The following is a 27,859-nucleotide window of genomic DNA, read 5'->3' on the forward strand; positions in this document are numbered from 1 at the left end:
TTCCTAATCAGAACAACAAGATCATGTTTGCAAATACTGTCAAGTCTGACGGATTTTCAGTTGATTTTGTATTCAACAAAAGAACAACAAAAGATGCCACTTTAATAGCAAACATTGATTTAGAGCTTGAAGATTTTGGCTTGGAAGAGGTAAAGCAAGCCTGCCAGCCCATGTTTCTAGATCCTGGAAGAAAAAGCGTGTTCACTGCTGCAATTGGTTTAGATACAACCAACCATCAAATAAGACGCTGCTCAACAGCAGAGTATTACCACAGGACCGGATCAACAAAGTACATTAAAAAGCTAGAAAGGCTTAAGGCTCAAAAGGGCATAAAAACAATTGAGACCAATATGCCCTCTCCTAAAACATCACAATGCGCTGCTTACCTCCTCTATATTGAATACGTTCTTACCCATGTTGGTGTCTTATTCACATTTTATGATTACAAAATAGCAAAAGGTCGTTTTTACTTGTATCAAGGCAGACAAAGAGCGGCAGAAGAAATGGTAAACATGTTTGTACACGGAGGCGCCAAGTATAATAAGAAGAAAAGAAAGAAGAGAAATAGGAAGAAAAAAAGAAGCAAGAAGAGGCAAAAACAGACGGCAAATCCAAAAGAAAAAGAGAATCAAATTACCAAAAACAGGTATGTAATCAATTTTAGCTTTGACAATCAAATCTTATTAAATTGCTGTTTTAAAGAAGCCAAAAGTGGAAGCCCGCAAAGTTCCAAACGGAAAGAGAGAAAGTGCCCCTTGTAGTCTTTGGTGCGGGAATGTTTGGCAAAGACTCGATAAAGCTGAAGAGAAACAGGTGTGGCGCCAGTGGTGTTTTTCGGCGAGCGCTAAAAAGGAGACAGCTGGAGATCTCATCGCCGTTACAATTGATGAATACAAGACTTCCAAAGTTTGCAATGCGTGTAATAATGATTCCCTCACAAGTATGCCCGGCTTGAAAGGCTGTAGTGTTCAGGTCTGCAGTATCTGCAAGGCGCTATGGCAACGAGATATCAACGCGTGCAAAAATATGGTGTCCATTTCCCTTTCGATTTGGGATGGAAGAGGTCGACCTTTCCAGCATAGCAGAAATTAATTGTTTTTTAGTCGTCGTAATGAACACGATTTCCCTTTTGGGATAAAGATTATTACTAGTTGCTAGTAAATAAAGAACTAGACTAATCTCATGTAAAGCTTAGTCAAGAAGGATAAATACGATAAGCAGCTCTATTGTTTAAATACGATACTACTACTATAAAAGATACTCTCCCTTTTGCTGTAGATGATTTTAATGCTCTTGTTAGGTAGTAGTGCAATGCTTTTATCGCTAAAGACAAATGAAGCTTTTTCTGACATTAGCGAGTTGCATAAACAGAAACATAGTCTATTACTTTTGTTTTCATTTGCGCCACAATATAACGCCAAGCTGCATAAGGATGCATAACTACTTTAAGTATTATTTTGCTTTTTTGTCATGTTTTTATTTTTATACGACATATTAACAAGATATAAAGGTATGTTTGATGATTTCACATGTACATATATCATCTATGCTCTAAGTTCAAATGCGTCTAAAGCGCATTTGCATCCGCAACCCGTCATGCAATACATTTGCTGATTAGTAACAAACCAATCCTCCATGTGATACGTGTGTCCTCCGTGTCCACAATGAATACAGAAGTTGATCAGGCCTTTCACCATGACGTGACAGTAGCTGCATCTTACCACCTTACGAATCTTTCTGCATTGATGGCAATACTTGTCATGATTTGACACCTCAATGCCGCACGAATGACAAGATACTTGGACATACTGAGAAGCAAGTTCATAATCAGCTGGAAAAGGTTGGTGATGCAAAAACTTTAAGATCTCTGCTCGTAGTTCCAGTAGGTTCCAGCGGTAGAGCATATCAGCATAACCAAGACGTAGCACGTCTAACTGTGCCATACTCTTGTTATCCACCAGTGGGATCTGATTGAAGCTATCAAAAAATTTCTCGCCGTCAAACTGTTCCAAGTTTGAGTACTCTAACTTTAATTCTGTTGTGGCTGAAGAAGGAAGTAGTTTGCCCTCTTTATCCTGTAAAGGTGTTGCTGGTGCAGAAGAGGTAGATGAATAGTGCGATCCTAGGCTCTGAGATAAGGTGTGACGTGCGCCAGGCGCTGTGTTGCTTGGTATCTTTAGCTTTTTTGTATAGCTTGCCGTTGTCGTCGTTCGTGATTTACTCAGGCGTGTGCTTGACGTTCTTTTGGGCATAGCTATGTCGTTAGGGGTATCTGTTATCCTGTCTATAGTAGGCGATAGTCTTCTGTTTTCTGTTTCTAGCAGAAAGGAAAGGAAAGTGCTTGTTTTATTTCCGTACGACGAGCTAAATGGTGCTATATATATCTTTTCTGCCACTTCTGAATTCGGGCCTGAATTCGCACGAAACTCAAAAGGGCTCTTATGGTTTGCTTTCAGTGAGAAATAGTCCAGTTCGACAGCTTCGGGTGTTCTTTCTGAATACAATGAAGGCTAAATAAAATATGAGTATTTGGCAGTAAAGAAACCTGAATGAAATCTAAATACCTTGTGTGTAAGGATGGTCGCAGTGGATGGTTTACTCGCTGACAATTGGAAGATGCATGATAACATGGCAGCGGTTTGAATATCTCCAATTTGAATAAAGTGTTGTATACTAGAGCAAAAAATAAGTCTATGAAACCATAATATTTGCGTATTTCTTACAGATTATAAACCAGCTTTTGTCCAAATGGGTGCATTCCCCATTTCACTCGTTTCATGGTGGTTGATATTGCTGCTACTAGTGAATCCAAAGGTTCATGGTCATATTTTGCTCTAATTTCTGGCAGCTTCATCTCTTGTCCAGTATCATCATCAATAAATATTAACTTGTTCTTTTTATCATCTGGCAGTGACTGTGGGCCTTCTTGCATAAGACGTTCAGGCTCAGCTAGACCTTCAGGGACACAGTCTCGAAGAATTTCAACAGCAAGGTACCATATTTTATAAAGATCAAGTCGTCCATGCTTTTGACATATTTTAGCGTTGTGTATACATGATCCCACTGGGTCTTTAGAAGATAAACTAGACCAGAATGATTTTAGTCTCAATTTAAGTACATGTCGATCCATTCTCTTACATATATTCTTTAGCAAGCCAAGGACTGTATGGCATTTTATCTGAAAAGTCTACAATCATTACAGTATGGCTGATTCTATCCGCTTTGGATCCATGGTACAAAAGGCTATCGCTACTATCTAACGCACTGTTCATTGCCATGGACTATTTATGTTTAGTACCAACCTTGGCATATTTTTGTACAACTTACTCCTGTATTATAATGCATCAAACTGCTGCTGTTGACGGTGTTTAGATCATCATCCATATCATCTTGCTCGTCGTCATAAGTATATTCACCAAATGCTCCACCGTTACCTCCAACGAGTACAGTAGCATTCTTACCCTGTCGTGACATGGCAGCAATTTCTTTATATTCTTCAAACTGTTCGTACGTTCTTGGGTGTCGATAAAAGTCACTATATGTATTTTCAAAGTATTCACTATTGCTTCTGCCACTCTGATGTGACTGGTTGTCCTGCTGAAGGTTATTCTCATTCTTTGCGTTTGAGTTCCCGGAGCGGTTTGTATCTCTCACACGTAAGGTAGAAAAGAAACATATCAGTTGTCCTATATGTAATTTTGTGTGAGAACTCTAATGACCTATGCAAGTCGATCTATTTCCCCCATTTCTTACCACTGCCTGAGAACACACCACCACATAAACGTGGAAAGGGGACTTTTTCATCCGTACTTTGTTTCGTCGACATGTCTACCATAACGCCTCGTTCACTCGTCATACTCACTCGCTTACCAAATCTAAAATCATCACCCATCGCGTCCCATCCTTGTCCGAGCTCATCATCCGAGTCTCCAATGTCGATAGCTGCGCCCTTCCAGTGTCCAGGACTGGCATTGTTGTTATTTATGGCTGAATCTATAGAGTGATGATCGATACCATATTCGGACTCTTGAACGTTTTCACCAAGCAGATACCGTATACAAGGCTCTAGACACCACTTTTTCTGAGACGTGTAGTTTGATGCTAAAGCAATCAGGTCCTGAGTCATGTGAGCACGGTAATAAATAGATATCATGCTGTTTTTATGAATGTCAAACTCAGGAGGACTGTTATCGGGGTATTGGGGACTGAACCGGATGGTTATACGCAAGAGTGCATCGCCTGTATCGGACCATGGGCCATGTAGGGAAATAGTACACGTACGAGACGCCGCATTGATCTTTTCAGTCTTGACGCCTACAGGCAAGTACTTGTTTAAGACAGTCGACATCTCGTCCGCCACAGACTGATACGAATGCTCTGCTGCTGCATCACGTCGTATCTCTCCTGTGGGACCGACAGTCTTGACATTCTGCATCCACAAGAGTGGATTGATGGCCGAGTATTTCTGTTCTTTATAGTTTTGCTCTGCGGTCGAGTGCTGAGCAACCGAGCGAAAGGGTGTCATTGACGTCAGTCGTGTGGCAGCAGCGCCGGTTATCGACCTTGTTTTCATGTCTTTGCTTTCATCAGGTTCCTGACGAAAGGTTCGCGTGGATTTCTTGTCGCCGAACGCGATGGAGGGTGCAGACAACTTGGTCTTAATCCGGCTGGGCTCATGTCCAACGGATTTCATTACTTCGGGCGAGACAGGCCAAAGTCTCAAGTTTTGGTCCTTGGACCAAGTGACCAGTTGAAATTCACGATCATCGCCGTCTGGTCCGTTCATATCACCTTTCCATCGCCACACGAATTCTTTAACTGTGTCTTGGTGACCCTCAAATGCATGTACAGGGACCTCGGGTGAGGCTCTGTTGTATAATGTCAATTTTGAGTCGTTACCCTGAGGCATGATTAACACACCGTTGCCAAATGGTGTATTTCTCGCTCTCCAAATAGGTGTGTCGGTCACGATAGTTTCTTGTTCGGTGGTTGGATGATTAATGTCCCAGAACTAGGTAAAGGGTATGTTTATCAGTTGCCTTTTTATATCAAAAAATATCTTACCTTGACTAGTTTGTCAAGACTACAAGTAACAATATCGTGATCATTTTGTCGACTCCAATCAATACCATAAATCTTTTTTGAGTGAGCAGTAATGCTTGTCACTGGAAGAGCACCTTTCTATAATGAAAAATAAGGATACTTGGGTCATTTTGAGATCGTTTATACATACTCTGATATCCCAAATCTTGACGTCTTTGTCATGAGCAGAGGCAATGAGATATTCATTCTTTCTATTAAATTTGACCTGTGTTGCAGCAGCTTTGATCTGTATAAGTATCGGGCCGTTATCGCATTCTTACTTACCGTTCCATGGAGTAAATGAATGACTTGGTCGCATATGTCTATCCGCATCCTCTTCTTGATCTTTTAACGGTTCTCGTAGATCCCATAGGTGAACATAGGTATCTACCGAGCATGTAGCAAGAATGTCTGGGTGATGGAGGGACCAGTTGATATCGGAAATAGCTCTAACATGTGCATGAAATACGTGTTCAATCGCTCTTGTGCCTGTGTAGTTCAAGTTCCAAACCAGTAGCTTTTGATTAGACTACGAAAACATTTTAGAATATGTTCTTCTGTATCTTTTTCTTATTACGGTTGAAGCAATCCATGATTCTCGAGCCATATGCGGGCTCCATTGAACATCAGCTACTTCCCACTTGGACATGTGAGGAACAATTCTTGGAATGAGCCATGGATCTTCAAGATCAATAATGACTAAACCCTGTCGTCTTGTATATATGATTGTTATCAAAACAGCATCTCTTTATAACTATATATAAAAGTGTACCCTGCTAATACAACGTCTCTCGAAGCAGGACTTATACTCATTGACCCTACTGAGTGATGAAACTTGATTTCGAGTGCATCATAAAAGGTGTCTGCTGGTTTATCAGTTTCATTCAAATGAGAGAGTTGTCTTTTGAACGAAAATGGTTGCTGAGATAGTCTTTCTCTTTTGTTGCTATTAATGCTCTGTGTGAGCAGGTTGGAATCTGATTTTCTTCTTCTTAATTTATCTCGATTGAATTCATTTTCGACCAAATCAGGCATGGCTTTTTAACAATTAAAAGAAAAAAAGACGAGTGGTCCGTGCACTCTTTAATATTTATTTCGTCTTTTGGACGCGGTCATGAAATGCTTGTAGTTGTCTAATCATATCTTCAATCACCACGGGTCTTTGTGCAGGAAATATTTGCTCTATCAATGGCAGCCATTCAGAGTGGATGATGCCTGTTATTTTACATAAGGGTTCTATCCATTCCTTATCCAAGGGAATCAACACAGTAGATTCTTTGTTAGCATACTTGTCTACTGTGTTATCCATTACTAAATCTATCACTATGGCCAGTAATTTCCAGCTGGCAAAGAACGCTGTCATTGGGTTACCGTGTGAAGTTGATTTTGGATTGGCATGTTTAAAGATGGCATTGTTCAAGAAATCAATATAGACATGCGCCTCTTCTATGCCTTTGGCAGTGAGTCCTAATTGAGATGCCAGACCTTTACCATACATTTGTGGGAATATCTGAAGATGATATGCTGCTAATAAAGAATGAATCAGACCATATGTCCAATGATACTTTGGCACTTGTCTGTTCAACATGTCCATCAGCTGAGGTTCCAGCGAGCTCATTGTATTCTGATCCAGTCGTCGCCCGCCATACACTCGAGTGATAAATCCAATGACTGTTTGAACTACGTCTTGTTCATTGCTAAGGAACTCAATCTCTTTATCTTCATATTTGCGTTCACATTCAAAGCATTTCCATTGCCCAAGGCGAGAATAACAATCATGACCACAGGTAGGGCAATTCACAGATCGAGACCAATCCCAGTCAGAACATCGTTCACAAGCACATGTGAAGAATTTGAACTTTTCAAGTTTCGCTTGGCGATTCTCTGTTGATCCACATAGCAGTCCACCGACAGTTGTGTCATCCTCAGGCAGATAGCTGAATGAAAGCACTTCGCCTTCCTTGACAGGTCGAATGACTGTAAAGATCATCACGTTCTTTGCAGGCTCATATCGTAAGAACATATTGGGTGAACAAGAGTGAGCAAACTTGGACCCCCATCGGAGCAGGGCAATAGTAGGCATGGATGATACATCTCTGTCGTCGCTCCCCCAAGACGTACTCTCTCCAAATTTTGATTGATAGAATAGCCTACGTGCCTTTCTTTTTGAATGTGTAGGCTCATTTCGTAAAGATGGTATAGTGACCGTATGAGCATTAGCATAAATCTTTAAAACGAATCGGCAAAGATCTTGTGGATCAACATGGCTAAAGAGTGGTTCAGTATCTACTACGTTCTGTGTGACTGAGCGGATCAATTGGACAGTTGGATGATCAAGGTTAGGGTAATAAAAAAATTCAAAATCTTGTTTATTGTACTTTCGTTGGTTTTTGACAGGAAATGGAGGGTAGAGGTCGAGATAGGCCAAGATGGCTGCAGGTACACCTGGGCAAAAATCGGATTGTATTGTTTGATTGTCATTATTACTATCATCACTATAACTGCTGTTGGTACTGCTATTGCTATAGATGCTCTCTTTATCATCTTCATATCCTTCTTCAGATTGTACCATCCACATGATGTTGTTCCATAGCTTTTTAGAATAATAAGGTGAATTGGATGATCGACAGGATGGATTCAATCTGTACTTGATCAGTGGTTCCTCAACCAATACAGCATCTCCAGGAGCCAGTGGTTTCTTGGTTACCAAAGATCGTCCAACACCAGGACATTCTTTAATAATAACCGAATCTAGAAATTGTTCCTTGTTTGCAACAGTCGTTAAGCCAAGATCTTGTATAGTTGTCATAAAGAAAGGAGAGGAAACCTTGGAAATTTTTTTTTTCTCGCTGTTTTTCAAGGCGGTCATTTAATTCCTCTCTCTTCTCTTCTCTCTTTTCTTGCAAGATGCTCACACTTGGACTTGGACAGTTATTTTATGTCTTGTTATGTTTTATAAACGCGATTGCAGTATTAAGCGAAGACAGATTCCTAGCAAGAAGTAATATTTGAATAAAAGTATAAACATACAAAAACTAATGTTGACATAGTCGGATGGACAGTACAACCCGAAGCAGGATTTGGCAATGAACAAAGTCAAACTATCAAATATAAAATAGTCAACTTAATATCTGCAGTGAGAACATTAATGAGAAGTAAGTTTTTTTTTTTTTTTTTAAAAAAAAGGCCCTATGAATAATAATAACACTATCTATTCATAGTTCCATTAATTGGTATAAACATCATTGTTATAATTTATGAACTTTTACTTGGATAAAATAACATTAAATGGGCTTTTTATTGCTTTTAATCAGTTGATCCAAGGCCAATCAAACACCAAAATGAATAGCTCTTGATTTTATCATCTTCTAATCTTATATTAGACTTTTTACCCAAACTACTATTATCATCTGTATCATCCATAATATCATCTGCATCAATATCTCCAGAGGATACGTCCATACGATCCTCATCTGACTTGTAATTATATGTCACTAATAAGGGCAACTATATAACACGTTAGTAAGGTTGACATCATGTACATCCACTTGCCTTAAATTCCCCTTTTTCTTCAGGCACCACCTCGATAATGATGCTTGTATAATTATTTCTCTTTTCATAAACACCATCGATATTCATGAAATTATTATTTACACTCAAGTGATTATTATTGCGTCGAGGATACATTTCATCATCGTATTCCATCGTCTCATTATATGCTCCCACTGTAAAATGAGGAGACAGAATTGTCACTCTACCACTGGCATTCTCTTTTAGTAGTGGCGTTGCCAATGTGATGTGCATTTCTTCATACAAGGGATTAGTGAACTTGAGCAAGATCTGAGTGGGTACATTGACTTGCAGTGGCCAATTCTTTTTGGGTATTAAGGTGATATTGGGTATATAGTTCATAGCGACCAACTTTATCTTGAATCGTGTTGCCTGTGCTTTCTGCTCTGGTTTAATCAGGATGTGTCTACAGGTGCGGCATCGTTTAGATCGTTTGATGGCGAGATGAATACGTTGAGGGTGTATCTTTCTATTTTATGTATGTGAGCCAAAAGAGAGAGAGGGGGATAAATGTTATATTACCCTAATTCATATGGTTGATCATGAAGTTGAGTTGATCTCTGTGTTAAGGTTGATACTATAAGAGTATTATATAAATACATACGCATATAAAGACTCTCTCTCTCTATACCTTTATCTATATTTCTCAAAGTAATCATAGAGTCCAACAGCTTGAGATCATCATCTGGTATTTGTACACTAGGCTCATATCCGTCGATATCATCAATTTTGCCTCCTGATCCAGAAGAATCATTATGCATGTATTTATTAAATGCTGATGAACTCGTGAAAGATAAGAAACTGGTAGTCAAAGACGGTACTGAATTCACTCGGAGATGCTTTTCAAAGTGTTCCTTGAGTTGATCAAACTCTTTAGCGTCCGGTAAAGCCTCTTCGTTCTTTTGAAGTTGTACTAGAAATATGCGTTAAAAGAAATGTGGTGTTAATCTTTAATAACTTACGTGCTAAACTAGTTGGTTTTTCAAATGTCATGCCAATTTCTTGTGAAGTCCACCTACAGACATTACAAGCCAGGAAGTAAGGACCTGCTGGTGCTGTTACTGTTGTTGATGTCTGGTTAGGTTCTTGAGATGCAACAACAGAAAGAGTGTTTTGACAGATAGGACATTGAAAGCAGTTACGAGCACATCTAGATTGAGTTAATAACTAAAAGAGATAAAGTGTTGAAACACACACACACCTGTTTTTTTCACTCTTGACACTTGCAGTAGGGACCTAATCTAATATTAAAAAAACGCCTATTCTCCCTCTTTTTCTCTCTTTCTTTCTTTCTCTCTCCTAATATATACCTCAAAAAGACAGTTTGGACAATAATAAGATACTATTTCGTCTTGTACACAAGAGGGACAACGAATCTGATGACAATCTTCACAAAAATATAAACGAGAGAGTGGATAAAGATAGTTTTTGGCCTTTTTTGAAAGCAAATGTAAGCCAGTGACGGATTCTGTACTTTCGTCACTGTTTCCCTCCAAATTATCCTTGGTTGAACAAGAGCAGTAATAATCTACAAAGGGGATCATTTCAAGGGAAAAAGTAATAATAATGTAATAAAAAAAAAGGGAAAAAGACACTGAGTTTCATTTCAGGCACACATACAAAGCACGCACGCACGCCAGTAGAAATGATCGCTTTTATTTTTCCTAAAGAAATAAAAAAAATAACGGACATTCACCATTTTTAGGAAAAAGATAAAGAAAATACAAAAGAGAAAAGAATGATAAAGTATCTCTATTTGGGTCTAGAACGTAATGAGCTTGATTCACGCCATACCAGTTCATTATATAACAAAGTTCATATGAGCAATGGCCCTTTCATTTTCATTCTTTTGATACAAAGAAAAGAATCTCGATCAAGGGGGAGAAAAAAAAAACCAAAGGAGAACAAAAAGGAAGTAAGACAAAGAAATATATAAAAGAGAGATAAAGTGGGGGGTTGTATAATGCGTGTGTATAATGCGTGTGTGTGTGTGTGTGTGTGTGAATTTGCGAGGGAAACGTATAACAATGAAGGTGGTTTTGATTTTTCATTATTAGGAAAGGACTCCCTAAAAACAAACACACATACAAACTATAAATTAAATCCCTTTGTTTCCCTCTTTTTCATAATATCCATATTTCTTATCATGCCCACTGCTATCAGCTCATATTCACTGATTATCAAAAACGCAACCGTTATTTCATTTGAAAAATTTGACCAAAAGACATTATATATCGTTCATGTCGAATCACAACAAGGACACAAGTATACAATTGCTAAACGATATGAAGACTTTATCCAATTCTCTCAAAAGTTACAAGACCAATTCAGTAACGTTCGCGGTCTACCATCCAAAATCAAACATAAGCTACATTTACTTGTCAAAAATAAATATATTCATGCTCAACGCGCTGAAGAACTCAACCATTTCCTTGAAGCTCTCTTTTCCAAAACTACACTACCCATTATCACTCACTCAGTCATAGTCCGAGAATTCTTTTATTTCCAACAACCTCAGGAGGAGAGTCATAATGAAAATACCTTTAGTAGTCGTTGGAAAAGATTACGATCTACTTCCTTCTTATCTCGTTCAAATCATTCCAGTCCTCGTCCAGAACCTTCTTGCTCTACTCTCTTACCTCAAGTGAAAAGATCGGGTATGCGAAAGAGTCAGTCAACTGCCTGTTTGCTCATAAAGGACACAATCAAGATCAAGGTGATATACGATATGGATAATATCATTGTGATTCAAGTGCCTCGTTCTATTGCTCTCAACGAATTACGCTCACGAATTCTTCAGAAATTCTCTGATTCAGTGGGATCCAAGGCCGTCCAAGATGATATTCTCCTCTTATTTTATGACACAACCATCAGCAGTGCAAGTACATTCAGTTCAACCTCGATGGACCTGCTAGCAGCCACAGTAATTGCCAAAGAAAAAGATTTGATATCTTTAATGAAAACAAAATGGAATCATTTGGAAAAGATCACACTTCGTTGCATCATGTAGTATTATTATTTTGTTCATATGTAGATTATTTATACCATTTACCCCCCTCTTATCCCCCTTAAATAATAAAATATCACACACACAGAGTCAGAAGTTCACTCACTAATACATTCCAATGCCCTTTTTTTTTTAGTTATTGATTTTTAATCCTTTTATTTTTTGAAGTCTTTTTAGTGCTAATAGAAGCATCTTTCTTAAAGACAAGTATTCGAGGCATCACATTCTGTTTCTTTTCCATAGAAATGTTCATCTTGTTAAACTGATTTTGAATCATTTCTGCATAAATTTTCATCTTGAACGCGTCGTGAGTGTAAGCCTGTGTGCTCTTGAGTAACGCCAGGTTGATCTTTAATTGTTCTTCCGCAAACGGTCTTAATGCATGCAGTTGTTTGTATTGGTAGATGCGTTTAGATGTGTTATGGATGGCGAGAAACATGTGGTGATACGTGCTTTGGTCACACCCCTTTTGCTTCAGATGCTCCAGTGCCTGAAGCAATTCGAGATTGGTTGTCAGACAGTTGATCAAGATTGACTCGGGCGGAGGTTGTTGTGGTTGTTGTAAAAAGTGGTAGAGGACGACGAGACGCATCGAGTGGTAGCAGATGTGGAGATGTAGTCGGGAGGCTGGACTACTGCTGCTGTAAGTAGGAAGCTGATTGTACCATCGGATGAGATTATCTGTAATTTGGTAATAGTATTCTGAGGGTTCATGTGGATGTGTATTGTAGAGCTTGCCTGCCTGTATCGCACGGATGTATTTACGCATGTAATAGCCGATACAGGCAAAACCAAATTGTTGGTTATCATCGTCTTGGACTACTTGACTGATGGATAGCTGTTCGATTATCTTTAAGTCCAACCAGGGTAATCTGTCAGGTAGCAGGCAATCACGTCCCACTGTGAGACAGAGCCAAGCATCAATATAGTACCAACGAATCCAAAGACTCAATGTAACTGGATCTATTTGTGCTGAGTTCGTCCTGATCAAATGTTGTAAGGATATTGAAGCAAGTCCGCCCCAGGTACGCTGATGTTCGTAGAGTCGTAGGAGGTTGGAGGTATAACTTAAACAGAAATAAGATTGGATGATCTGTGGGTTCATACTGTCTTCAAGGATATCGTCCATTTTCGTTCTTGCCTGCTGATAGAACGCCATGGCAGCATGTCGATTAAAATCAGAATGGTATTGTCTGCTCAAGAAGCTGACAAGGCTGATCGAGGCTACGCAGTATACGATCGGCCATGGTGCTTGTCGCCAGTTCTTGATCGTCTCAAGCTTGATCGGCGCTATTTTAAAGCCAATACAACACCAATGCCGTGTGGCTTGATCCATGAGAACGTCGAGTAGGTGTGAACTTTCGACGTCTGTTCGAACAGATGAAGGTATGGTTGTGCTTGTAGCCTGAATCTTCATCTCTTCTTCTTCTGTTTGCTTAACCACATTTGATGTATTTGTATCTTCAGAATCTATGAGTGCCAGCTTTAGTTCTGAAAAAGTTGAAAATTCAATGACGATCCTATTTTCGATAAGGTTCATAGAGTCACCCTCAGCTGCTGGTGAGTTATAGACAGTGTCTATTGGTGATGGTCGTTCTATAAATTCGCATTGTCTGTTCTTTAGTTGCTCTGGTGTATAGTACCATGTGTTTTCGTTGGGTGACTTGGGTGATTGAATAAGGAAAATGTCACTATAGCTCATTTGCTTTTGTTTACAACTTTTGAAAATTTCAAGGGAAAAAATAAGAAATAAGAAAAAGAAAAAACCATGCCTTTATATTGCAATTCTTTTTTCTTTTATTGTTCTACTTTGCTTTTTCTCCTGGGATATAAAAAGAAAAAAAATAGAGAAATTGATAGAGAATATTACAAGTTCCTGCGTTTTAATGGCTCTTTTTTTATTTATTTACAATTGGTTGATCGATCAAAGCATTAATTACTCTCCTTACATCTCTTTTTCTATTAAGGCTCTATGTTTTATATAAAAAAAGAAAAGATGTTCAATAAAAGTTTCCTTTTTCAGTCAATGCTTTTTTATAATTTAGCATCTCGTTTAGCCAATGCCTTTTGGTTTGCGGTCGGAATAGCATTGTCTTCGGCAAGTATATCTGCAATCCTCAGTACGCGTGAGCTCACTAATATTACCAGAGTAAACAAGCTGTATATGTGTTTTTTTTGTGTTTGTTTTTTTACCTGTTGCATTATCTCTTCGATTCTTCCCTTCTCTTCTAAATGTACCAATCCTTTCTACCAGTTCCCAAAGGTGCCCTCTAGGCACCAAGGCCCCATTTTGGCGTGAAGGAACATAATCAGAGCTAATCGCAACTTCTGACCAAGGCTTGGGTTGCTGATGTCGTCTCTTTAATAAGATATGCATCTGCTCATATCGTGTAAACGCACTATTTAATGTTTCCTTGTTGACGGCTTCAAGGTAACTTAAATCTCCTTGATAGTATAAAGTTTTTCCCATCGCTTGTGTGCGTGCCGCAAATAGCTTTGAATCTACCCAGATGGGACCTGCCACGCTCTGTGGTGGTGTTAATGTGTACAAGCTGACGGCTGCTAGCCAATATGATTCAATAAAAGGCCAAATCATGAAGCACAAAAAGTCTATTACAAAGGAAGCATTAGAGTTAAAGTTCATGCGAGTGTATGTGCAGGTTGTTGCCATAAACACGTGTTTACCATAGTTTTCTCGGCCACACTGTCGTTCCAAGTCATTCAATCCTACCCATCCCTCTTTATCCATCTCGATCACATTATTATCTATCAACCATTGGATCGTACGCTTGGTATTACTTTCTACTCCACCAGGCTTATAAATCATGTCGAGTTTTAAGAGACTCGAAAGGAAAGATATCTCGTTGAGTAAATCAGGATACTGCATTCGTTGAAGTGGTTTCCCGCCTCCCTTTTTGATGACAGTGTAGAGAGCTGCACATACAATAGCTTCTTCTACAAACAAGTGAATCACCTGGTTACGATAGTAAGATAGCTCAAAGGGTGAAATAGGATAGAAGGTGGGTTCCACAATATCTTTTCCTTTTCTTTCACCGATCAATTCTTTATGAATCTGGATAGTTCTATAAGAGCTGCATTAATTATATTCCCACCCAAAAATTATTTTTTCTTTACCTGTCAACAATTGAACCTGTTGACATACCATAGAATTCAGACACATTGCCTCCTTTATCTTTAATGATCTGTCTTAGCCAGTCGACCCTTCGAATTAATTCGCTTCGACCCACACCCCTGCCACGTAGTGTCAAGATGACCGTGCCAACAAGCGCAGACGGCATGACAACAGAAATGGTATTCTATCACATGAAAAGAAAACAAGGAGTTAGACTAGTATCCCTTATTTGAAAGATAGCTTTTTAAAACTTACGATATCTGCAAGCACCCTATTAACATACATTAGAAAGAAATCACTCATTTTTGAATGGATGGTTTACCTGTAGCCAAGTGATTTCATCAGAATGGATTTTTGTACATTATCCGATAGATCCATTGGACTATAAAAAGAGGGAGCTTTCAATGAAAAAAGGTTATCTACTTTGCTATATATATCATCACTCACCCTCTCATCTTGAGCTGATCGTCTACCCAATCACGTAAAGAATATGGTTTTCCAACTCGTACTAAAATGACCTATAAGCTTACTTTATCCTCTCCCTTTGTTTTTCTTATTACCATCTACACGTCCCCACTTTAGCTGCAATAGTCTGCTGCTGGTGAGAACTTGCCACAGGTTTTCCTTTTCTTTAGGTGTGCCTAACAATTCTGTAGCGTAACTAGAAGTTTCTATAATCTTGTCATAACCAATTGAGATAGGGACGATGTAACAATCTGGTACACGATTGTCTATGATCGCGTCTAGAATGATCTTGACAACTCCTAATTTAGGCTGAAGCAACTTGCCTAAACGAGATCGAGTGCCCTCGACAAAGCATTCAAGATTCACTAAGGAAAGGAATGAGTCTCGAAATGGCCTGATCATCACTATCGTTTGTGACCTTACTTCCTTTGGAAAGTAATGTAACAATATACTCGTCTAGTATCGTCTTGTACAACTCATCATTTCCCCATTCTCTTCGGATGAAGACGGCTCCTACCGACTTGAGTAATTTTCCTAGAACGGGCATATCGAGATTCTCGCCGGCTATGATATGAGGAATCTGAATACCAAGACGGAACATGAGATAAGAGACAACAAGGTAATCAATGTGTGATTTATGACAAGGCAACAGAATGAGTGATTGTTTCTTTTCCTGTGCCACCAGTGCTACTCGTTTCAACTAGAAGAAGAATCATCAGAGAAAAAAGAAAAGGACCTCACATGTAAACTTACCTCAACCCATTCACTTTCACGTATAAGAAGCCCCTGATGATAAAGTCGAACAAGGATCGTGTTGACGACAAAGGCAAAGAATCTCAGTGTCCTCATGCTGTCGAGGGTACAAAGTGCCTTTTCGATAATAGCATTGGCCACCACTTCCAATTCCTTTCTAAATGCCCTTTTCTGCTTCTTAACTCTTGTAGCTGTCCATTTCTTTTGCTCGGTCATGATGGCTGTTTGGCGGTCTGCCAATCGGTCAATCACTTGTTGAACTGCATAAATTAAAAAAAATTAACAACGTCCTAGTCTAGAAAGCTTATCATCCCAAACCTTTTGGACTGTTAAACACCAAGGCTTTCATTTCCTTTGAGAAGCCTGGGTAAAGTATCTTGGGACCAATATAATCTTTATATCCACGCCAGCCCTTGAAAAAAAGAAAAGGAGTTAATGTTTACCACAGATGGAACTATTCACACTTTACTGCTCCTCGATAATAGAGTCCCACATTAAATAAAAATGCGAATGGATCTTCTCGTATACGACGAGGCTCGTTTTCACTGAAAAAAAAAAAAATAAGAGTCATTGCCCAGGTCATTCTTCTCACTTACACGACATTGCGATACTGATCTGGATCTCGCTCAACGTGAATCGTGACAGTCGTAGCATCGTCTTTGACTGCATATTCCTTCTTTTCAAACTCGTTCATCAACTTCTCTAACTGTTTTTCTGCTCTTTCAGCCATATTTGCTGTTTAAATAATAATAAGAAGAAATAGAGAGAAAAAGGAAAAAATGGGGTGGGGTAAAAAGAAAAATATAGAAATATATTACAAACAAATGTTTTTGTGTGGGAAGGGGTGTGCCACAGATCAATGTTGCACACACCCGCATATATCAAGGGAGAGCGAATGAAATAGTTTATAAAGAGCAGTAAAAAGATTGTTTTCAGTAGAATGTGCTCAATGGTTGCTTTTTTTGTTTGTTATTGGAATGCCGGTTGTAGAGTATATACGCTTTATTTAGAAATTATTGGCACAATAGAGGATTGATAACTCTAATGATCCTGATTACCAATCGTTATTTTATTGTTTTCAGCTTGACAACGCATAATAATGCATAAAATGAGCTTGATATTTTTGAGAGATATGAGATAAATGTGGTCAACACTTATGAATTACATGCAACTGAAAAAGTTGTTAAAAATTTAATATGAGTAGTCTAATCTTGACTTGCTTTTCTTCTTTGGACCAAAGTAAGACCAGCTATTTCCCAGTTAGCCCTGAGGTATGTTATATTCTTTACTCTTGTAAGAAACTGATGCGTAATACTATAGATCCAGTCTCTTGTTTTCCTCTTTGCTTTTCTGAGGCAGTTATCGCTGCCTTCATCCATGGTGCACTTTGAATAAGATATTAATAGTCTCTTTATAAGCTTACTATCTTATGACCTCTCCTCTTTTTAATGCAAGTGTTTAGTGTCAATTTAATAACTGATTTACTAATCATTTCTTTTACTTCTTGTGAACTCCCTTTTATCACTTTTCTATTAGCGTAGAATAACTATTGAATAAAGTATAGACACACACGCGTATTATTATTTTTTATTTCTATTATTTGTAAAGGATGTTTTCTTTTTCAGGATTTATTGAGGAATGTGTCTAAATTCTTGGCAAGTAGGAATTTTATTTTCTTTGTCACAGTAACAATGAACCCCGTTTTTTATGAATCAAACAGTGATGGATGCTGAGTAGGATTAGCACACATAAAGTGATAGACTAGACCAACAATACTTGATAACATCAATAATCGGAATAGTCTCCATAGATATTCTGATATAGTCAAGATGGTATCCAGGTTACTGTTATTGCTGTTGCTATGGTGATGGGGATGATGACTATTATTACTGTTGATGTATGTTTGTTTGTTATTATTATGTACAAGGTCAAATTGCTGTTCTGGCTCTTTTAACGTATTTAGATCATCTTCATAGCTACTTCGTCTTCTTTGTTGTATGAAATGATCTTCTGCTAGTTTTTCAATCACGTCTTGACTATGGATTTGTTCTAGTATAACATCAGCTACCATAGGTGCGCCTGTGTGTTCTAACAATGTCTCTAGTAATTCCTGTAGTAAACCCTTTTCTTCTTCTTCTCGCTTTGCTTGTTCCAAGGCTGCCTGAGCTAGTTCAATAAAGCGATCTTTCTGTAATCTTAGCTCATCGCCGCTTTCATCTGTTGTCCAGTTGTGTTTGTCGTCTACTGTAAAGCGGTGACATGCAACATCTTTTCTTAATGACGGAATATTATTTGCGTAAAACTTTGCTGTCATTGTACAGAGTATTAACTGATTTTACATGCAACAACGAAAAGAAAGAGAGAGAAAAAAAAAGAAAGAGAACTGAAATTTCCTTTTACTATTTAAATCCATTCAGCCAATCATGTCTCATTCCCCACAATCACCCTGTATCACATGGAGTGCGATCGGATGATATATTTTTCATATGGCAATGAACTATTACTGATAAACAGAGTTTACTCGTCTCGGGATGCTTTAGTCAACTGCATCCTTGACTTACCAGGTGACCATGAATAACAAGACTATATGCACCATTTTGCATTTAATTTGGGTTACACATTCTGTAAATGATCATCTGGAGTATGATTTTAAACTTTCTCTGTTTACCATCACTTTTAGAGAGAGAGAGAGAGAAACAAGTACAGGATTCGACGTGTATTTGGTTTATTAATTTGATACATTAACCTTGACCTGGTGAAAAAAGAGATTCGAATGAAATATTTGTGTGTACGATTGTTGGTGCTACAAACAAAATGATGTCCAATGATGAAGAAGAGATACAAGATGTAACCTATGGCTTTTGAGTCAGTTATGGTCACGATTTGATAAGAGAAAAAGAGAGACTCAAAATAGTAACCAACAAGAGGCATTTGTTCTTTCAAGTAATAAATGTATAAAAAGATATATCAAGTTGATTATATAATGTGTTTATGACAATCTACTTTTTTTACTACTTTACACAACAACTTTAATATACTCGACATCAAAATGGCAAGTGGCGTCAGCGTTTTTTTCTGGTTACTCAAATGTTTCTTTTAATCGTGTAAAGAGTCGCGTTTTGCAAAGTCATTTAGCAAGTGTATTCTTGAAACATGTTTCTTTGCAGATTTGGTTATGAAACCGATGGTTGCAAGGGTATTAATATAATATGTAGAAACAAATAATATTATGTAGCAAATAGGAGCTATTGAAAACAGTTATTACCTGAGCAATGTCTCAGGTAACGCTATTTTTGTCATTTGTTCTAGACTTACACAGATTGATGTATTATCTTTAATTAAAAGTAAAAGATTAATAGACAGGGTCTACTGAAGAATGCTAATGTTTAAAAGTAACATTTACTGAGTTTAATCTTTAAATGTAACAGGTTCAAGGTATCTTGATCCGGGAAAGGCAGTGTACAGCCGCGGCTAGTTATCACCATCGTCTTTTGAATGTCTTTTATAAGAAGGACAGCCAACGACGACACCAGGCGGCTGTAGAGATGGTAATGGAGGTAGTGGAGGTAAAGGCGGTAGAAGTGGAAGAAATATAATCCGTTTTCTAAAGAGAGTAAATAAGTATGTGATACACAATTCTTGTCATAACTTACGAGAGACATCCACAGCTGTCATCCAATTGAGACATTGACGCCACTTTTGATGCTAGAAATGAAATAAAACAAACTACAAGAGTAATATAGAATGAAGGTAACATTCGCTTTAAAAGAAAGAAATAAAGAAAAATCTTTTAAATTGCCTGCAAGCAGTTCAAAGAAAAGAATAGAAACTGATAAACAAGAGCTTTCTTTTCATAGAAACAAATTATCAAGTGCTACTACTAAGAAACTATACATCTATTGTTTTATTAATTTATCAGGTGATGCTACTTTTCCATAGACTCTCCAAATATCTTCAGGATTTGAAATGGTCTTTTGGAATACAATGTATTCTAATATGTTGTGAATCTTGTTAGGATCTCCGCCAACTAACTTGTTCTTCTTGTCATAGACTGCCATTGACTATGTACACGTTAATATCATGTAAATATATGCACAGTTGTATAGCTAACCTGTTTAGTAAACATTTTGACTGTGACTTGTCCAATAGCAAAACCATGTTTACTAAAGCCTGTTGGACTAATGCAACGAATACAAACAATCTTGGGTGCCTCTACTTCACCATGATATTTCCATTCCCAACGTACGTTACTGCGACCTTTTATTTGGTTTTTCAAGTTCTACTATTATATCAGCAATCGTGTATCTTTTCGGATAAATGTAGTGTTGTTCTACTTACGGAGAACATGGAATCCAAACAGACTTCTTCCAGTACTTCACGATCACCTCTATAATAATATAAGTACATTGCTCATACAGATTTTTTCATGGCCTTACCTTGCAAATGCATCATTCATATCTTTATAAGTTTCCAAAGCTTCAGCAAGGAATCTTGAAGAGTTCCAATTATCATACAAAGATTTACGTTTGATAAGACCAACGCTATATAATTGTATCAGATTGGATATGTCAACACTTCAATCTTTATACTTGCCTTAACAAGTTTTGTACACTGTTTTTCAAGTTTCTCCATTTCGTTAAACGCCAGTTTGCAAAGTCAGTAATTGAAGGTGAAGTTTCAGGAGGAATATAATTAGCTAATCAAAAAGTTATAATTTCCTTTTTCTTTTCGTTTCAATGCGCTTTAAAATACCAATAACACCGAGATCACGTATGGCTGTATGTATTTCGGTCTGTTTTGAAGAGTAGGCGCGAATGCCTAAAAAGGTGGTTTTAGGAACCTGAGAAAGAGCGATTCTGGGTGCAATAAAAGGCTGCTGTTGAAGCGATCTTGCCCACACATGAGGACGAATCAAGTTGGGTGTAAGCTTTAGGGATGCCATTGTACGTTCGGCAGGAAGGATAGTCCAATACCCCCCGGAAGCTTATATGGATCAAAAATTTGAATGACAGGTTGCAGTCACAATGCCTAATAAAGAAGATAATTAATCAGTTTGTTTTGTGCATAATGAATAAAGCTATTCAAGTGCATCACTTGCATCACATGTGTACAGTCTTTGTCCATTGTTGATTTTTGTGCATTAGCTATTATAATGAGCCAATATTTTACAACATGGTCTATACTTATGCCCTGAGCAATAGAGTAGAAAAAATAGGGGGGGGGGAAGGGCAAGACGCCAAAGACCCAATATGAGAATATACCTGCATTGCATCATTCTTATCTTGTTGTCCTTTTAGTAATAGTTTATTACTCTTTTGAGATTAGTGTTTCATACAAAGTAAGCCTTGAAACATTTATTGCTTTTCAGTTGTTTTACAATACAATGTACTCAATTGACTTTAGGATTTTATCACTTTTTCATTTCATGTATGCTTAATAATTATAAAAATAGAATAGGCTTTCTACTTGTGATACATATAATCCATATAGTGCAGATATCTTATGCTATAAAGAAGAAATAAATCTTGCGCTTATCTACGATGTGTCAATGAATTATGAAATAAAGAATAACGCAATCTTTATATGTTAAAGTCTTTGCAATAATGTTGTCAAGGGTAGAATAAGTGTAGTGGAGTCTAATCAGCAAACAAGAAGCTCATATACTATCTATCCCAATCTTTCTCATTAGTTTGACTTTGCAGAGAGTTAAACGTCTCAAAGTATCTTTGGCTTGTATTTCATTTGCATAGTGAAAATAGGGCACTAAAGAGAAGAAGAAGGAGAACCTCCTTTATAACCAAAAGTCATAAGTACTATTATTGATAAACAAGCCATTACATTATTATAAATATGAAAAAATAAAAATGACTATTGTTACTTTATACTCTCTTACAAGAAATGAAACTTTCAAACTTTGGATTCCTTTTGGGACTGTGCGCTATTAACTCTGAAATTTTGGCACAAACATTTGATAATGCTCAAGCTGACATGTTGAATTATCATTCTCAAATTGACCATCTTGCTCGTCGCAATTTTTATAACTGGAACCCCGGCTGGAGTGGTTGGAACGGCTGGGGAGGTTGGGGAGGCTGGGGAACGCCTCCTACACCTCCCACACCTCCCACACCTCCCACTCCTCCTTCATCAGTTTGGTATTAACCATTCATGTCGTATCCTATAGCAAATACTCTTTATATACATTTGAGTACAATCTCTATTTTTTCTCTTTTCTGCCATCAATAAATCATCTTATATTCTTGGTCTTTTCATATCGTTTTTTACTTTATCCCAAGAAATGCACATGCCATCTCTATAGAGAATTGATGACTTTTCTAGTAATTTGAATAAAAAGAAATGTAGATATAAGGCGTTCTTTAAGAATATGCATAAAACAATTTCAATTAGCCTTGAGCGTACAATCTGCTGCATGTTCAATTTTTTGATAAACTCGTTACCTGTATTTGAATCCCCTTTCACGAAAGGGCAAGGGCTCATAACTTGCATTTAGATGTATTTAAGAAACAAAGTTCATTGATTACATATTCATCAAGATACTCTCTCCGTTCACAGTGCCCTCGATCCTAATACGTATTATAAACTGTTGAAAGAGAAGCTCAAGTTGATTGGTTGATAAGCTGAATTCATTCTATTCATTTCCATAATTTATGGCAGTAGCTCATGATATTGCGACTTGGGGAAAGGGTTAAGAATAATTGTACTATTACAATACAATTCGCATTTTAGGTTTCATTACGTGCAATTTGGTGTCCGTGAGTATAATGATTCTTTTCAGGCACCTGTGCATAAATTCAAAATTATTAGAAAAGGTGAGCTTATCATCTATCATATGATACTGCCTGTCGTAATCCCATGACTCATTCTTGGAATGCATGGCAAAGGAATTGATTAAATCTCATAATTTCATTGTTTTATGCTTTTTATCAGCACTCAAAGATGCCAAATGATTATGTTGCAGAAGAGGAGTTTCCCTATTGGACGTATATGTAAACGTTTTTCTTTATTAAAATGGTAGGCAATCAATGCAACCATAAAGCTAAATGTAACAATTGAGAATACACACACAGATACGGAGAGAAAAGTGACTGCAGCATTAAAATAGTACGCGAAAAAGAGAGAAGAGATGATATAATGGTACAAATGTAAAGCAAAGGTTTCTCTTTAGCATGCGCAGCAATGCTCAGAGTCATCATCTTCATCATCTATATCTTGATCATCAAAGGCTGATATGTCCTCCGATGGTGAACGATCATATTCTGCTGATGAATGTGTATAATAGATGGAATCAATGGCGTAGAATTTGACAGTCTTGCTGTGAGACGATCGGTGACACATATGCCAATGTGGGTGTTTCTTGGATAAGCTTTGTATCTGACTAGAAATACGGCGAAGTGTACGAGAGATGGATAACATGTTATACAAAGGGCAAAACACAAAAAGAGATATACAAAAAAAAAAAGAAAGCCTGCTTTTATATCATAAAAGTAGAGACAAATTGGTCAAAATTCAATGCATTACCTCCTGTAGCTAACAAACAGGTCTTCCCCCTATTGTTTTTTTTTTATTCTTTTTGCCTTTTTTTGCCCTTTTTTGATGTTTCACCCATATTCTAGCACCTTATTTGTCTCTTTTATTTTGCCTTTATTGGACATTTCAAACAAAAGAGGTTTATACCTGTTTTTATTGCCGTAGCCTGAGCCAAACTGGTGCATTTTAGGATTGCATGAAAGTCGCGTGTGTTATTGTATACAAAGGTGCTTTAAGCATGTATTGTTCATTGGCTAAGGTATCTCGGTAAACTTATCCACTCAAAGTAAGCAGCATGATCAGGAAAGAACGGGAATAAGGAAAAGGGATGTCCAGATTTGAATGGAGAAAGCGCCTAATGTGACATCGTAATGGCGTAACCTTTCATTTTACCTACAGTACTTCTCCCTTTCAGCTCCATGTTACCATCATTTTCAATGCTCTTTATTATTGAATTATATTGGGTCCTTGTTTATTGCTCCTTGTTCATGTCTTCTCCTTTTTGTTGGTTATTCATACATTATTTTGTTAAAAATAGTAACAAAGAAGGCTATTTTTACCTTTGCTATTTTTTTTTTGAATCATGGCTTACTCTTGGTTCATTTTGTAGTCAAATGACGACATGCCGGCACTGTTTATAAGAAACACGGGATTATTAAACAGAAGGGGAGGAAATGAACAAGGAACTTCTATCCTACAAAACGAAAATTCAATAGCACCAACAGTAAGAATAAGAATACTGATTTAAGTTGTAAATATGAGACGATACCATGGAGCCAAGTAAATATCAGGTAGCATTTGTCAAGCAGTAAAAAAGAGGCACATGATTTACCGCAGTACTGTGGGTTACTAGACTATCCCAAGGAAGGAGAGGGGATGGGTGTATTTTCTATATCCCATTTACTGTTTCTGTCTCTGTCTATTTGTAAGCTCACATGACACATCATAGCTATTATTTACAGTCTTTTTACGCCACCAATAGCTAGGTAATTGTTATTACATAAAACTAGCACATTTTTTAATAGATTAGTAAAGACTAATTGAGACTAATTTGACGTGAGATCTTTTATCTGCACACCTTCCTACGATCGTTATAGTTAGCAGTAATTGAGATAATCATTTGATAGTAAAGAAGCACGATATGTTTATCCATTACTGTACCCTTTTCCTTTATTTAACCACTTCCGAGTCAATTTATTTAGCAAATATGTTTGGACTGTTTCAATCAAGCAATATATTTTTCTGTAATATGTATATAAGCTGTCAGATTTAGAAAGTTTAATCCTTTTAAACCTTACGAAAAGTCTTGTTTCGATTACTTTGTGATTATTATCAATGCCGTCTACAACATATGCAGTATGCTTACTAGTTATTTTTTCTTTCTGTTAAATTTGATTAACATTTTCTTATCTCTCTTCATATTTGACATGCTTATTTTTGTTAAATGCTCGTCGCACATCCCATAAGCTGTTGATCAAGCAACTGTCATATATATCTTTCTGTACCCTTTCCTCAAGCTTCATGTAATAAGAACATCTTTCCGCATCATCATGCTTCTGCTAATGGTCACATATACTCTTGGCCCAAAGTTCTTTTGATAAAAGCATCCTCTATGTAGTGCATCTGCATTCTTGTCAATGCACATTAGGCTTACTTCTGAATCAGCCACTCTAGAATGTTCTCTTATATTAAAGGTCTCTTATTTTTTATTGAAACCATTCTATATTGTTAGTTTCTATGGAATAGCATCGTGTAAGATGGCGGTTATTCGGTCGGAGCGACGGATTTAATTAATGCTTCAGTCGAATTGAGAGCAGCGCAGTGTGTTAAGCGGACTAGATTAGTTTCGTTATAAAAGCAAAATACAAAATCCCCTTTTCTATGAGCCTCGGGAGTAAAAAGGAAAATGGTGTGTGAAGAAAAACAATATGGTTACTGATGAGTAATTATGAAAGAACAAGAGTCAGTATCAGGTTCCTTGGAAGTTAGAGAGTGTGTCATCGTGTCAATAAGATGTAAATGACCCTTTGGGTTCAATAGAGCAAGACGAAAAAAGGAGTCTAAATCATCTTTTGTTATCCTGTTATGGACTGTGGAGGAAACGGGCTACTGCGCACCTAATAGGTGCGGCATCAGAAGTTTGATATGGCTGTTAAGTAATCTCATAGGATGAGATTAACCATTTCGGTCTTTCCCAACAATAACTTTAAGCAATTACTAAATATCAGTCAACTGTTATGTTGCCCTTCAGACAATACATCTTTGTGACTATTAACCAAGATGACCCATTATTTAGCATTTTTAAAAAGAATAGTCTTTTATTCCTTTGTATACTTTGCAATGTAAATGGTATATGGTTTATTTTAGAAAGGATGAAGAATCAAGAACAATTGGGTTCTGGAAGGAATCATAGCCTTTTGCAGCCACTGACATCAGTGATCTCCTTGGGACAAGTGACTTCTCTGTAAGTAAGTGTAGGATTATCAGCGCCTTTAAACCAACCAAAGCGCCACTGACAACCCTTTTGAAGTTGAGCAGGCAATTGCTTACACATGTCAGCGTTCCAGACACCGCCGTATCTAACACCCCAGCCATCTTCAGGAGCATTCCATTGAGGCTTGCAGCCATTGAATTGGCCTACACCACCGCCGGGCATAAGCAAATCAAAGTGAGTGCCTGTTTCGGTTCCGGGATCATTACCAGTGTTGGTAATTTGAACAACCATTTTCTTTCCTTTAGCAGCAGTAGATGTGAAAGTAAATTCAAAGCAAGAACAGCACCAGCGGTCTTCACCGCCACCAGGAATACTAGCAGCAACGAAACCATAAGAGAGATTATCGTTAACAACCCAAGGCTGATTATTGTTACAGACATAAGCATCTAAACAGAAAGAGAAATGAGAATAAAATGCAAACTGAGTAATGAATATATACCTCCACCAGCACAACCACTTTGAACGTTGTCACCAATAAGAGTAACGCCGTTTTTGGCACATGACCGAACAGGAGAAGAGACCTTGGCTTTACCATTCCAGCTACAAGAAGGCTTACAGCAGTCCCAGTAACGTGTAGCTTGTGCAGAACCTGAGGCACCACCAGTAACATAGCTGTACCCTGCAGATACTACTTCAATACCAAATGATGCAGCTACTACAAAAGAAGTGGCAATAGTCGAAACTTTCATGAGAAAAACTTGGGGAGGGGTTGTTTTAGCATAAAACTCCAGTTTATATATATATATATATATATATGTTTTTTTTTTTTTTTTTTTTCAGTTAATTGCGTGCGACCTAGTCTCATATAAAGTATATTAAACTTGCGCTACCTAAAGCATGATTGTTGTTTTCGAAATTTTACTTTGTCTTTTTGGGTCAAGTCAAGTTAGCGTTGCTGAGAAATTATTGTCGGCTATATGATGTAAGAGCTTTATTTCTTTCTTCTACTCTTTAACTAAACAATATAATAATAAGCACACTTTTTTATAAACATGAACACAATGAAGAGAGAGAGAGAGCTTTCTATTCGATGGAAGATGTGCTGGCCGATACCGGTGGTCCAAGCGTAGTACTCGAAACCATGGTGAGCTAAAAGTCCTACTTGAGTCTCAAACTAGCAGAGAAGAAAACTACAGCAAAAAATACGACAAAAGCGCTGTACAAGTGGCCAAATCAATAAACAACAGCGTGTACAAAGACTACAATGACTAAGCCAGAGAGGGTCCTATGGAAAGAGGAAAAGTGACTTTGCATGCAAATGACCTTCGAATAAACCCTCATGCTGTTATGCGTTGGTGAAAATACTACCAAGAAACTGGGAAGGTAGCTTACAAAAGATCTCAAAGAAATCCCGGCTACCTTAACTCATTTACTTCTGAGCATGAGTAACACATTCAACAAATAGTATTCTCTGTGTATAATAATCTTACAGTGTGGATGTAAAACTTATTTATTGACTTTCGTCTTCTTCTTTGCTACAAGCTTCGTTTCAAAAGAAAGGTGCATGTGCTCTTTCCTCACTATCTTCTCTTCTCTCTTTCTCTTTTGATTTACTTCGTCTACAAACTTTCCAAGCTCAGACTGTATGGGATACGTTAGTGTACTGTTGCTAAAATTAGTTTGTTTGCAATCAATACCTTTACAAAGCAAAGGGCCGTAGCAATTGTAGGCAAGAGTAAAGGCTGGTAAATTTCTTCGAAAAAGCGAGAAACGTTCGAATGCCATAGGCATGTAAATTCCATCGGCAAGAAGCTTCACTTGGAAAAGCGCACCTCTGAAGCCTATCAAAGTATTTGTATTAGATAGCATG

The 27,859-nt window shown here is 37.6% G+C and overlaps 13 protein-coding genes across 13 annotated transcripts; 4 read left to right on the forward strand and 9 right to left on the reverse strand.

Annotated features, from left to right (window-relative positions):
• Window positions 1-23: 23 nt before the first annotated feature.
• RHIMIDRAFT_292050 (uncharacterized protein) lies at window positions 24-1,092 on the forward strand (the record flags this gene model as incomplete). Its single annotated transcript, XM_023613862.1, has 3 exons — window positions 24-506; window positions 569-646; window positions 703-1,092. The coding sequence occupies 3 exons, from the start codon at window positions 24-26 to the stop codon at window positions 1,090-1,092; spliced, it is 951 nt and encodes a 316-aa protein (XP_023466447.1).
• Window positions 1,093-1,544: 452 nt separating this feature from the next.
• On the reverse strand, window positions 1,545-6,117 carry RHIMIDRAFT_237657 (WD40 repeat-like protein; the record flags this gene model as incomplete). Its single annotated transcript, XM_023608796.1, has 11 exons — window positions 1,545-2,510; window positions 2,565-2,673; window positions 2,724-3,083; window positions 3,139-3,281; window positions 3,328-3,686; window positions 3,754-5,011; window positions 5,065-5,181; window positions 5,234-5,322; window positions 5,368-5,611; window positions 5,660-5,795; window positions 5,855-6,117. The coding sequence occupies 11 exons, from the start codon at window positions 6,115-6,117 to the stop codon at window positions 1,545-1,547; spliced, it is 4,044 nt and encodes a 1,347-aa protein (XP_023466448.1).
• On the reverse strand, window positions 5,837-8,269 carry RHIMIDRAFT_306584 (uncharacterized protein). Its single transcript, XM_023614502.1, has one exon. The coding sequence runs from the start codon at window positions 7,949-7,951 to the stop codon at window positions 6,173-6,175; it is 1,779 nt and encodes a 592-aa protein (XP_023466449.1). The 5' UTR covers window positions 7,952-8,269; the 3' UTR covers window positions 5,837-6,172.
• Window positions 7,990-8,359, forward strand: RHIMIDRAFT_202685 (Yos1-like protein; the record flags this gene model as incomplete). The annotated part of the gene is made up of 3 exons (XM_023606626.1): window positions 7,990-8,083; window positions 8,133-8,237; window positions 8,304-8,359. 3 exons carry the CDS (start codon window positions 7,990-7,992, stop codon window positions 8,357-8,359), a joined length of 255 nt encoding a protein of 84 aa, XP_023466450.1.
• On the reverse strand, window positions 8,304-10,281 carry RHIMIDRAFT_136407 (dynactin p62). The gene is made up of 7 exons (XM_023605613.1): window positions 9,963-10,281; window positions 9,854-9,888; window positions 9,615-9,802; window positions 9,284-9,565; window positions 9,175-9,229; window positions 8,635-9,121; window positions 8,304-8,589 (listed from the first exon to the last, which is right to left on the reverse strand). Exons 1-7 carry the CDS (start codon window positions 10,194-10,196, stop codon window positions 8,389-8,391), a joined length of 1,482 nt encoding a protein of 493 aa, XP_023466451.1. The 5' UTR covers window positions 10,197-10,281; the 3' UTR covers window positions 8,304-8,388.
• Window positions 10,282-10,632: 351 nt separating this feature from the next.
• On the forward strand, window positions 10,633-11,765 carry RHIMIDRAFT_283190 (uncharacterized protein). Its single transcript, XM_023613116.1, has one exon. The coding sequence runs from the start codon at window positions 10,799-10,801 to the stop codon at window positions 11,660-11,662; it is 864 nt and encodes a 287-aa protein (XP_023466452.1). The 5' UTR covers window positions 10,633-10,798; the 3' UTR covers window positions 11,663-11,765.
• A 14-nt stretch (window positions 11,766-11,779) lies between these two features.
• Window positions 11,780-13,479, reverse strand: RHIMIDRAFT_283191 (uncharacterized protein). The gene has a single exon (XM_023613117.1). The coding sequence runs from the start codon at window positions 13,359-13,361 to the stop codon at window positions 11,796-11,798; it is 1,566 nt and encodes a 521-aa protein (XP_023466453.1). The 5' UTR covers window positions 13,362-13,479; the 3' UTR covers window positions 11,780-11,795.
• Window positions 13,480-13,689: 210 nt separating this feature from the next.
• Window positions 13,690-16,799, reverse strand: RHIMIDRAFT_283197 (acyltransferase). Its single transcript, XM_023613118.1, has 13 exons — window positions 16,607-16,799; window positions 16,480-16,555; window positions 16,329-16,422; window positions 16,011-16,270; window positions 15,681-15,957; window positions 15,353-15,622; window positions 15,240-15,300; window positions 15,115-15,174; window positions 15,048-15,063; window positions 14,795-14,976; window positions 14,345-14,742; window positions 13,853-14,269; window positions 13,690-13,794 (listed from the first exon to the last, which is right to left on the reverse strand). The coding sequence occupies exons 1-13, from the start codon at window positions 16,738-16,740 to the stop codon at window positions 13,694-13,696; spliced, it is 2,346 nt and encodes a 781-aa protein (XP_023466454.1). The 5' UTR covers window positions 16,741-16,799; the 3' UTR covers window positions 13,690-13,693.
• A 916-nt stretch (window positions 16,800-17,715) lies between these two features.
• RHIMIDRAFT_251669 (uncharacterized protein) lies at window positions 17,716-18,324 on the reverse strand (the record flags this gene model as incomplete). The annotated part of the gene is made up of 1 exon (XM_023610870.1): window positions 17,716-18,324. One exon carries the CDS (start codon window positions 18,322-18,324, stop codon window positions 17,716-17,718), a length of 609 nt encoding a protein of 202 aa, XP_023466455.1.
• A 1,036-nt stretch (window positions 18,325-19,360) lies between these two features.
• On the reverse strand, window positions 19,361-19,698 carry RHIMIDRAFT_292056 (uncharacterized protein). Its single transcript, XM_023613863.1, has 2 exons — window positions 19,664-19,698; window positions 19,361-19,614 (listed from the first exon to the last, which is right to left on the reverse strand). Exons 1-2 carry the CDS (start codon window positions 19,683-19,685, stop codon window positions 19,397-19,399), a joined length of 240 nt encoding a protein of 79 aa, XP_023466456.1. The 5' UTR covers window positions 19,686-19,698; the 3' UTR covers window positions 19,361-19,396.
• A 21-nt stretch (window positions 19,699-19,719) lies between these two features.
• On the reverse strand, window positions 19,720-21,216 carry RHIMIDRAFT_283210 (Tim44-domain-containing protein). Its single transcript, XM_023613119.1, has 7 exons — window positions 20,763-21,216; window positions 20,604-20,706; window positions 20,447-20,551; window positions 20,349-20,397; window positions 20,122-20,289; window positions 19,868-20,071; window positions 19,720-19,760 (listed from the first exon to the last, which is right to left on the reverse strand). Exons 1-6 carry the CDS (start codon window positions 20,950-20,952, stop codon window positions 19,907-19,909), a joined length of 780 nt encoding a protein of 259 aa, XP_023466457.1. The 5' UTR covers window positions 20,953-21,216; the 3' UTR covers window positions 19,720-19,760; window positions 19,868-19,906.
• Window positions 21,217-21,903: 687 nt separating this feature from the next.
• RHIMIDRAFT_283211 (uncharacterized protein) lies at window positions 21,904-22,386 on the forward strand. Its single transcript, XM_023613120.1, has one exon. The coding sequence runs from the start codon at window positions 21,909-21,911 to the stop codon at window positions 22,167-22,169; it is 261 nt and encodes an 86-aa protein (XP_023466458.1). The 5' UTR covers window positions 21,904-21,908; the 3' UTR covers window positions 22,170-22,386.
• Window positions 22,387-25,962: 3,576 nt separating this feature from the next.
• Window positions 25,963-26,738, reverse strand: RHIMIDRAFT_306587 (putative glycosyl hydrolase family45; the record flags this gene model as incomplete). Its single annotated transcript, XM_023614503.1, has 3 exons — window positions 25,963-26,435; window positions 26,489-26,668; window positions 26,690-26,738. 3 exons carry the CDS (start codon window positions 26,736-26,738, stop codon window positions 25,963-25,965), a joined length of 702 nt encoding a protein of 233 aa, XP_023466459.1.
• Between the last annotated feature and the right edge of the window lie 1,121 nt (window positions 26,739-27,859).

The sequence above is a fragment of the Rhizopus microsporus genome (genome assembly GCF_002708625.1).
Source record: "Rhizopus microsporus ATCC 52813 unplaced genomic scaffold scaffold_8, whole genome shotgun sequence".
In the NCBI taxonomy this organism is placed as follows: Eukaryota; Fungi; Mucoromycota; class Mucoromycetes; order Mucorales; family Rhizopodaceae; genus Rhizopus; species Rhizopus microsporus.